At 42.4% G+C, this 11490-nt stretch overlaps 1 protein-coding gene across 3 annotated transcripts in view; it reads left to right on the top strand.

Annotated features, from left to right (window-relative positions):
* The window catches only part of CIB2 (calcium and integrin binding family member 2), an 89994-nt gene extending 84192 nt beyond the window's left edge, over positions 1–5802 (top strand). For all 3 annotated transcript variants that reach the window (XM_029575724.1, XM_029575723.1, XM_029575725.1), the window contains one exon: positions 4696–5802. In XM_029575724.1, coding sequence (XP_029431584.1) covers positions 4696–4717 — 22 coding nt within the window. In that variant the 3' untranslated portion in view covers positions 4718–5802. The remainder of the gene's footprint in view (positions 1–4695) is intronic.
* Positions 5803–11490: the final 5688 nt, after the last annotated feature.

Genomic DNA, 11490 nt, shown 5'->3' on the forward strand with positions numbered 1-11490 from the left:
TTTCGTCAGCTTTTGATAAATAGCCCTTGGTTTTTGATTTCTAACTCCTGGCTGAGTACTAGCGCTCAGGATTTTCTGTTGCTGTTGAATGCTGGATTAATGAGGCTGTACTGAACTGAAGGTCTGAAATCTGTGGGTTTATCAGCCCAGAAATATGTGGTGTGTAAAGCCTCATCCATATCTCAAAAGGTACAGCCCTTAAAATTTAATTATGACACTGTAATTTCTATTAGTTTCATTTTCAAATATAATGTTGCAATGTGTATCAGAGTGCTAGCTTTTGAACTATTTTTCCCACAAATTTATTATTTCATACATTTCTAACCTGCTAGTACTAAAAATACTTGCTCCTAGCAGCTAACAACTCAAACAAATATTCAATATTATTACGATTATTATTACACGTAAACAAAGATGTAATATACAAGACAATATAGAGCAATGCAAAACAAAAATGAAGGTCAAAATATACATCAAATATAAAACATGGGGACCAATAAATATATATTAACATAAACATAAATCAGAACATACAGGAGCCTTTAAAAAAACAAAACTTGAACCTGACTAAAAGACTACAGACAGATAATCTGACTCCTGTCAGAGAGGAAAAGGCAGAGGCAGTACCGGCTCTCAGATAACCAGCACCGTCAAATTGCCCCAACCAACAAAAACACAAGTGTGCACAGGGCCAGCTCTAGGATAAATGGCGCTCTGGCTGAAAATGGTTGATGATCGCCCCTCCCCCCAACTGATTACTGCTCCTCAGGGGCTAAGGGTAAACAAGACAGACTGGGGGGGGGGGGAGGGAGGGGGCAAACACCCTCACATTAACATGGATTAGTAGCAGTTGGCACACCTTATTCCCCACCACGCCAGTGCTGGCCTTAGAAATATAGAAATGCACATTCTCTAGCGTTAGAAATTCTGGATCTACCGAATAAAAAGACATTTATTTCATTTTCCATCAATCATGAATCCCTGGATCACATATCACCAGTAGAAGTAAGCAAAAAAATCTCCAACACAAATTTCACATTTTATCTAAATAACTAAGAAATAGAGCACATCCCTAGACTATATATACCTCGGCCTGACATTATCTTTATCAGGCAACTTGGCTATAAGACATTACAAACAAAAAAAAACTCAGGGCCCTATATGCAATAAAGAAAGCCCTAGCCAGTTATAGACACCCAGCAAAACTATTTTTTAAATTATCTGTCAGCATTTCATCAACAATTTTAGAAAATGGATACAAGGTCTTATTCAGATGACACAAACTACACCCACAGGTGTTAGTTAACTGATGGAGACCAATACCGAATAAAGAGACCATAAAGCATAAATAGAAATATGCAGACAAAAACTGAACTGGAAAAAGCAACAAACCAAGAAAAAAAATCATGAATCATAATAGTAAAACCATACTTATAAAAAGAATAAACAATTCAAAACATCTTATGAATAGAATATCCAATAATAACAAAATGTTATACATTTCCCAAAACAATAACATTTTATTTTTTATTTAAAAATATTTATATTTGCATATAATCACAATGTCATGCTAAGCAGAAATATCAAATAACACCCAATAATTAAAACTAATAAGGACTTTAAAAATCTCTTGCTCTCCATACCTGGGATCTTTTGATTTCCATTCACTTTGAGATTGTCGAGGATTGAAGGGGGGGGGGGGGGGGGGGGGTCTGTACAAGCTTTATCCTATTTCTCACAGACACACTTACACATCTTCATTCTCTCACACATTGCCTCTCTTATATAGATACCCATTCTCTCTCACACACACCCTCTCTCTCACACAAACACACACATACACAAGTGCACACAGGTTCTCACAAACATCCTCTATGTGTGAATGTGTGTGTGTGTGTGTGTGTGTGTGTGTGATAGCCTAGGTGTGACACATAGGCTCACCCAAAGACACATAGGCTCCCTTTCTCACATACAAGCTCTCACACACACACACACACACACACTTATACATGTTCATTTTCTCACTCATTCCTTCTTTCATGCTCTTATACACGCCCTCTCTTATATACACAGGTTCTCTCTCCCTCACACGCAGACACACATACACACACATACTTGAACATAGACTTTCTCTTTCACACACACACACACACACACACATATGCACAGAGACTCACATGTGTGTATATGTTATAAAATAGCCCCGGCACATGTATGTGTGTGTGTGTGCCCAATTTTTGCAAATGGGCACGCACAACCGTGTAAAGTCAGGTTTGTGCCACTTAAGTGGGAGAATTTTATAACAGGCACATGTCCACTCCATGACCAGTTTCCCCAGTTCATCCACCAGTTTTCCCAGTGTACAGTTAGATCCTCCAAACCTCCCTGCTCTGTTAGCCTGTATCACCCCAGTTGCCCCAGACCTCTCAAACACCTGAGAGATGCCTCCAAACAGTTTTTTAGTCTTACACCTCCTCAATAGCAGACATAAAGTTATATGCCCTGGAACGCCCATGCCCTACCTAGACCATGCCCTGACAATGCCTCTTTTTGGTGTGCTGTGATATATTCACACATCGGCATTTGTACTTGTATGTGGGCGCCTTTTAAAATTGGGTGTACGCGCGCATGTGTGATTCTACCCTTATTGTAGCACTTCCTAATTTTAGCACGTGCATGTGTAATGAGAGAGGGAGAGTATGAGAGAATTAACTTGTATAAGCGTGTGTGTATGTGAGAGAGTGTTAGCGCTTGTGTGAATGTGTGAGGCTGTGTGTCATACATAGGCTTTCACACGTATACCAACACTCACACATATGCACACAGGCTTACACGCACACATAAAGATGAATTTTCAAAATGTCGCAAGTGTAAAAATTAGCATATCAATGCATACATAGCCTGTACTTTCATATTCTGTATTTTATAAAAGTCCAAAATACATGTGTATTTTCCCTTTCATGTGCATAAATATATATGAGTAAAACAGGAGCAGACTAGGGGCGTTCTCAGGCAGGGCCAACAGTTACACATATAAGTTGCTATTTTAAAAGATATTTTCCAACTTACTTGCATATTTTTAGATCTGCTAATGATCTAGTGTAAGTGATATTAAATATGTTTATTGTTTATTACTGACTGGGTGGGAGGTCTGGGTGAACTGGGGGGCATTCAGAGTGAAGAACTAGGAGGGTCTCAATGACCTGCAGAAGGACTGAGCAAACTGGTGGACTAGTTGGTAAAACTGGTAATTTCACTCGTGTGTATGTTTTAAAATACACCAATTTACACATGTACATCCTGACTTATAGGAATAAGTCCTACTTTACTTTCACGTATAAAATATATGCACATACATTTTGAAAATAGGTGGGTAAAGTACATGCATTGAATGCATTGATATACGCTGTTTCAATGCATTGCATGTGTTCTTGTGTAAGCCTACATCTGCGCATATGTGGTGGGGTAAACTTGCTCATATTTTTTAATATACGTCTATGTGATATGCACGGGTTATAAAATACCAGTGTAAATCAACATGCAGCCATATATGCGTGCATATGCTGCCACATGTAGTTATTTGAAAGCTATCCTCTTAAAGGTCTTGGAGAATGACATGGCTGCAGCTTTTATTTCTATTATATTATAAATTCTCTTAATAATAAACAGGATCCATCTGGGCAATTTTTATAAAATGGTTATTAGGCATACATAATCTTATTGCCACCACCCCCAGATTGGAAGCTGCCATTCTTGTGTGCCAAGGACCTGGCAGTGGTCAGATCTCCCCTTATTCTTATTTTGTGGCTGCAATGTTTTGTTAAAGAGATCCCATCCAAGCCATAAAAGCAGGTAATGGCCAACCCTTACCTCCTTTCAGCTTTTTGCCTTTACAAATACTAAGAGTAAGGAGGCCCCAACCCAAGCTATACAGCCTCCCCCCCTCCCTGTGTGGAGGCAGAACGTCCTGGTGTGTTTAAGAAGCCAAGTATGGATCAGCTCAGCCTCTCTTGCTGACCCCACACTGAGCTCGGGCCTCCTCCGTGGCCCATTCCTGTGTTCACTTTTGGCTGGAGCTTGAAAACTGAAGCACTGGGTCATTGGTTTTCCCGGGCGTGCAGCTGCATTTAAAAACAAAAATACGCTGTTTGGGGAAACCATCTTGCTAACTGCGGCAAAATATGAAATCTGGTATTCTTTCTGAGATCTTTTAATGTGCCACCAGAGTGCAGAAGTGAATGGGCTTCTCGTATCCAGTGACCACAAGAGAACATCTCCATTGTAATTCTAGCTTGGAAACTAATGCAAAGAACCAAAACAAGCATGAAACACAGGTGCTATTAGAATTTGTAACATAGAAATTTGAAACTGTGGTGCAGAAACAAAGATTATAGAAAAAAATAAAAGCAAAGGGATTGGGCCATCCTGCTCTGTTAGTTCCCAAAAAGCCCTTCATGTTTCCATTAAAATAAGGTAAGGAAACAGCCAAAAAGGCTGACAGAAATGCAAGACACAACTCAGTCGGAGGCAGCTTAGAACAGTGGGCAGCAAGAAAAGTTATTTTGTTAGAGCTGTTCAGGTTCCCATTTTGTTGCACCCCTGACAGCTTGTCTTTAAAATAACTCAAACTAGTCAACCCTTGGCAAAGCTTTGCTTACAGTAACTGAATGTGGTGACCTTTTCTTTCTCCCGCAGCACCTTTCACATCAGAATCTGAAGTCGAGGGATCCCACTGGTAAAACAGGACGTTGGCAAGAGCTCGACAGCGAGGTTGTGGCAGTCCGGTCTCTCTGAATCTCAGGCACTTTTGAGGCAATTTTTTTTTTTTGGTCTTCTACAACTATGACTTCGTAGAACTCGGCAAAAAAATAAAGACTGAGTATGCTCTCTACCTTACAGAGATAGAAGAAGAATCATGGTCTCTGCAAAGGCCCTAGCAGTGCTCTCAGCACTGTCGCCATGGCGATGGACACTGGCATTCTGGGAGTAGGAGGGCTTTTTTTGTAACTATCAGAATGCTAAAGACGTTTCCTTGTAGTTTTTGTAATTATGATAAAATTTCCATATTGTCTTTCAAAGCAAAAAAAAAAAAAAACAACAGAAAAAAGAAAGACAGGAAGAGAATGAAGCTGCAATGGATTTTGCTAAAGCTATTCCTTTTAAGAAAGCACAGGCCTTAAGTGGAGTTTTTCTCGATCGCTGAATGACACAGTCGGTGTGAGTGCGTGAAGATAAATTTAAGTTAAAAGGACTTTGATAAGATGAAGTTCATAGCGTTAACAATTACCATCTTCTTAAAAGCATCAAGTTGCTGGGTTCGGTGCTTAACCATCAACCATTGTTTTATGGATTGTCATATTCTTATACAAACTGAAATTCGTTCCTTTTGTACACAGTGTCCTGCAGAGGGGAAAAACCCTTAACTTCAGTAGAACATGTGGAATGTGTATGTGTACACAATGGAGATAAAAAAAAGCCTGTTGGATTAAAAAGAACAAAACATGGAATCTGAACATTAGCTGCAAGATGAAACCCAAGAAGCACAGCACTAGTACCAAGGGCAAAAATGACAAATTTTTATTTGTTTGTTTTTTTAAACAGCTATGCAATCTCTCTCATACAATGCATGAATGCAGCTCTGTGGTTTTCTTACCCTCCTGTAACACACAGCTTTGTCACTTTTCTTCCAGTACAAACTGGAGCATGACGACAATCATATTACTGTTCTAACAGTCAATAGAAGGGCTCTGTCATTTCCATTGCTTCTCTAAAAGTCACCAGAAATGAAAACCTTTGACTGATTTTATTCGGCTCTGAGGATTTTGTGTTAGAGTTTCAGCATTACTGGTCTTCCCATTGAACATTGTGTTTTTCTCTCCTGTAGCTAGTGTAATCAGACATTTTTGGATTAGATTTTAATAACTGTGATATTTTGTTTGCTCGTTGGCCCCAATGAAATGCTTTTAAAAACAAGCCAGCTCCTCTGGTAAATGCTCTCCTCCTCAGTAGCCCCCTCCAGTGAGAGGAATCACCTTCAGCTGACACAGTTTATCACCTCTTTCCTTACATGGGACAGCAAAGGCAAAGCAAAGAGGCACTTTCTGGGCTTTGATGCACAGCTCCACATTTCAGCTGCTGCATGCTATCGTCATGGCTGTTATGTAGCATTACTGAATGACAGAAAGGAATCTGCTTGGTCAGGAGTCCACTTATTTTTGTCTCTGTGATTTAAAACATCTGGGGACACTTACCGTATTGGTAGTTTACAACATCTGGCATGTGCTAGTTACATAAAACAGTGCCTTCTCCCCACACAAAGAGAGTGAAGGGGAATGTCTGGGAGGGCAGTTTACAAAGCCATTTACCCAGGTGAATTGGCCTGGCGGAAAATTGCCCTCTTCTGCACGGCTGGAAATAGCTACGGGCTTTCCATAGCATGTATGGTTTTACCCCAGGTTTAAAGAGGCATTATGGGGAGGGAGGAGGAAAACGGTGAGTCTACAAGGCATTTTCAAAAGTATGCGTGCTATTTTATTCCTTCCCCTCCCCCTGCACAAATAGCAGGTACAAAACACGTGGGCGCTTTGAGCATGTGCAGTTTGTGCTAGCTAATTTCAAAGAGAAAATACCCAGGTACTTTCTTTTGGAAAATTACACTAGGGACAGCAAAAGCGTATGCATACTAGACAACTTCCTGGGCTTTTTTAAAATTGCTGGCTGCCCCCAAATGGCAAAATGCAACTATTTAGTTTCATTGTAAGAGATTTTATCCATATGCAGTAAATGAAAGTCACCTCCTCTAAATGACCAACCATCAGATCTTCATGCCCAGAGGTGCTAAAGTGCCAAGTGGCCCGGCTCCTGGAGGGAGACCCTTGGCCATTCCTGTTTATTTGATGGCCATTCCTGATACATTTTGTAGTGCCTGCCTACAAATATAGGGGCGGATTTTAAAAGCCCTGCTCGCGTAAATCCGGGCGGATTTATGCGAGCAGGGCCTTGCGCACCGGCGCGCCTATTTTTCATAGGCCGCCGGCGCGCACAGAGCCCCGGGACGCGCGTAGGTCCCGGGGTTTTTCGAAGGGGGCGTGTCGGGGGGCGGGGACCGGATGATGCGGCGTTTCGGGGGCGCGGCATTCGGGGGCGGGACCGGGGGCGTGGCGCCGGCCCGGGGCATTCCGGGGGTGTGGCCGCGCCCTCCGGAACCGCCCCGGGTCGGGTCTCGGCACGCCAGCAGCCCGCTGGCGCGCGTGGATTTACATCTCCCTCCGGGAGGCGTAAATCCATGGATAAAGGTAGGGGGGGGGGTTTAGATAGGGCCGGGGGGGTGGGTTAGGTAGGGGAAGGGAGGGGAAGGTGAGGGGAGGGCGAAAGGAAGTTCCCTCCGAGGCCGCTCCGAAATCGGAGCGGCCTCGGAGGGAACGGAGACAGGCTTTGCGGCTCGGCGTGCGCTGGCTGCCCAAAATCGGCAGCCTTGCGCGCACCGATCCAGGATTTTAGAAGATACGTGCGGCTACGCGCGTATCTTATAAAATCCAGCGTACTTTTGTTTGCGCCTGGTGCGCGAACCAAAGTACGCGAACGCGCTGTTTTTAAAAATCTACCCCATAAGGAATAGACAAAAGTCTCCAAAGACAGTCACCAGCCAGGTCTGTACTATCACAAATCTGGCTTACGCAACAGTCGTGAGTCCTTACCCAAAAATCTAAGGAGCAGAATAACCTTGCACAAGAGAAAGAAAAGGAAAAACCTTTTTGCTAGCATTGATAAGGTTTCATGTGGCAGATCACTTCTTCTTCTGTGCCACAGTTCAGAGCCAGGAGTCACTCCAAACCTAGGTCCTGAGTTACCTGACTGGGAGAAAAGCTCTGGCCTCCGTTAGGACCAGGGGAGCCAAGAGTCTTGGGCTGCCATGCAACCATGTGGATGACCCGTTGCACAGGTAAAGCATCGAAAAAATATGGAGCAGCCCTGCTGATTGGAGAAGAGAAGAAACTCCGACTTCGGAGAAATGCAAATAGATCTAACAGTAAAACTGTCAATAGAATGGTTTCAACTTTCACTCTTGGTCAACATGAACCCTTAAGCCAAAGCAATTGCTACACTTTATTGTGCTGGCAAGCAGAATGAAAATAGTTCATTTTAGAATGCACACAGCAAAAAAAGCATAGGTTAAAATTGACAGAGGTTTTGAATACATTTTTAATTGTAAAATAAATCAGACAGAACTAAAAACTGATTGCAACTTTGTAAGGATTATTTTAGAAGCCTTGATTTGAAATCAGAGTTATAAGATTTCAGTTTCTAACATACATCAACATTTAAGGTTTAGTCGCTGGCTGCCTGTACTACTGCAGAACTATTAAAAAATCCTGCCAAGTCATGAATTCTGTGGCAAGTGCTTAGTCAAAAGCAGGTTCATTGACTCACCAGGAATCATTCAGAATATTAAAGAAAACGTACACAAAATAGAAACTGTTCTAATATGCCATAGAATTAGAAATATGATAACTGTTTCTATTGTGGTGGCAGCATTAGGCCACAAACGTTGGGGGGAATACCTTGGCAGGCAGAATTTATAGGCAAGCTTTGATTAAAGAAAAAAAAAATCAATACATTTAGAGCAGAAATTAATTGTACCATCAAATCACCTATGGCATAGCAATGAGACGCTAAAGCGAAAGCTGATTTCCCCATTATGCTCTAGACTGGAAGAATTCAGCATGGAGCTTACGGTAAAACTTGGCCCAAAATTGCTCAACTGCCTGATCCATGTAGCAGGGGACAAGCAGGATCCAGGGGAGAGAAAACTGGAGAGAGATGGAAGTAGGAAATAGAAGAAAAAAGGGAGAAACAAGCTGCATTGCGGAGAGGATGAGACAGAGAAGAGGGAGAGACAAAAATAAGTTGGATGAGAGGTAAAAAAAAAATAATGGAGCAGGATGATCATAGAGATGATAGAGGCATCAAGGACAGGAGAGGGCAATAGAGGGGGAAGAGTAGAGATGGATACTGGGTGGTGGGATGGGGGTGGGAGAGATTAAATAAAGGAGGGGAGGAATGACAATAGTTCCTGTTGCACACCGGCATTTTGGCCCACCAGCCACTCCTGGCTAGAGGAGATGGAGAAGAGTGGAGAAATAGATAAAGGAACTAAGGTTGGGTTGGGCCAGGGAAAAGGATGGAGAGGGTGATAGAAAAAGAGAGTGAGAAAAGCTCACAGGTTAGCAAAAAGAAAAGACAAAATCTCGGGATGTGAGAGAAATGAGGAGTGAAAGGGGGTGGGTGGCCTGATTTCCTAGTGTCGGTGCAGCGCACTACTATGTGGGGAGACTGGTTTAATTCCCCAAACCTGTTTAACCTCTCTTCCTAAGGGAGCTTTTCCATTCCCTTGGTCATTTGTGTCGCCCTTCTCTGTATCTTTTCAATATCCACCATGTCTTTATTGAGATCTCCCCACTGATTTTTAATAATATTCATCTGGGGACTGTGAAGGCCAAGTTGACAATTGATTTTCAGGTACGTTTTGGATGGATCGTTGGCTTGCTGAAATATCCAACCTCTTTTTAGCATCAGTTTCTTCATTGTGAGACTTTAGCTTCTACGATATGTTGATACTGAATCCATTCTTCCTTCCTTCTGCACAATATTTCCTGTTCCCCCTGGGTTCAGATCCCAGCTTAAGTCCTTCAATTCCTGGGCTGGTTGGGGCTAGGGTTGTTGTAGAGGCCATCTTCACAGTCCCCGGGAGGTGAAGTCACCTAGCAGTTGGATTTAGGGCTCCTGATTGTAGGGCTTTGGAAGGAGCCCTAGTGCATGGCTCCCAGATAGACTGGGATAGGTGAATTGAGATGGGAAGGGATTTAAAATAGGGGGAAATTCCCCAGGGTAATTGCAAATGAAGTTTCATGGCACCAGATCCCAGCCTCAGTCCCAACCGAACTGGAAGTCTGAAGAAGCAGGAGGAGACTGCTGGGGTCAAAAAGAAAAACATGTAGAGGTCCATATTCAAAAGCATTTAGTTGGCAAAATGAATATTTGGTTACATATTCAGCTAAATTCTAGCTGGCTAATAAGTTAGATAGCGAAAATTTAGTCAGATAAGTTAGGGGCGTTCCAGGGCATAACTTTGAGTTAGCCAGCTAAGTTAACCAGCTAACTCCGATTAGCCGGCCATGTCTGGCTGGCCAAAGACTTGTCCTAAAGTTAGCCAGTTAAAGTTAGCCAGCTAACTTTAAGATGTCCAGCTATATTCAATAGTACAGCTGCACTATTGAATAAGTTTATCTGGCTAACGTTTGGGGTTATTTTCTAAAGGCTTATCGTACGCGATACGGCCGTATCACGTGCGATAGCATGCAAATTCGAGTCGGGGCGGCGAGGGGGCAGACTCGGCGGTGGCGCTATTCGGTGCGAAAGCCGGCAGCGAAGACACCGCGGTGGTGCGAAGGCTGCGGCCTTTCGCAGGCCCGCCCCCCCCCCCTTCACCCCCCCGTTTTCGCTGGATTCATCATTCAACGATGAATGATTAATCCAGGCCTTTGTTAACTGGACTGTGTCTGAATATGGACCTCATACTGATTTTAGTTTCTTTGTGGTGAATGGTAGCTAAAATCTTGATTGGAAGTCTTGCCCTTTTTAACCTTCCTCATGTGTATTGTTGGAGGATGTGGTACTCACATGATTTATCTCTAGATGGTTCTAAAATCTGAAGCAATTTTTGTACTGGAGCAAGTCTTTGATACTCGGCCTCATATTCTTTGTGAAGCATCTACCATTATATCTCCTCCATCCACCTACTGCTACCTGCAAATCCTTCCATCACTTTCCCTCTGAATCCTTCCTTTGCATCTTCTCTTCTGCAGTCTTCATTGCTTCCATTCTTTCTTTGCTCTTCTTTTTGGTATTCTTCGAATGATCTCTATCTTCTTTTCCTTTTCCTGGCTGCTGTGGTTGGGCTAAAAACTCTCCTTTTCATCTGGTCTACCTTATGGCATTTTCACATTTTTTTTTTATGTTGATGGGGAAAATACCAGAGGAAAATCACCCCTGGATCCCAAGCCATGCCGCGTTTACTGGATTTTAGGTTTTTCTAAGCCATCAGCAACGATCTTTTACATGGGTGCTTAATTTCAGACATTAATTTCATCTAGACATGCCCAAATAAATCCTGATGGACAAACGGACATTTGTAAAATATTTATACTGTCCAAGCAAGGGATTTTGGCAAATCTGAGAATGGTGCAGTTTTAAAAATTGCTGAAAGAAGGCCTAGCTTGATTTTGTTTCACTATTTTAATTTAAACTTTAATTAAATCCATACATTTAACAATGGAAGAGCAGCAGTGAAATACAAGCATTATTTCCATATCACAGGATATTCAAAACTATAGGATTTACACAGACACAGCTTGGGAATAAGTCCTTTTTGAAAAAGCCCTGCGCTTCCGTTAGAATCTCAAGATTCAAATGGGTTTTTCGTACCCCCTT

This window comes from Rhinatrema bivittatum, chromosome 13 (genome assembly GCF_901001135.1).
Source record: "Rhinatrema bivittatum chromosome 13, aRhiBiv1.1, whole genome shotgun sequence".
In the NCBI taxonomy this organism is placed as follows: domain Eukaryota; kingdom Metazoa; phylum Chordata; class Amphibia; order Gymnophiona; family Rhinatrematidae; genus Rhinatrema; species Rhinatrema bivittatum.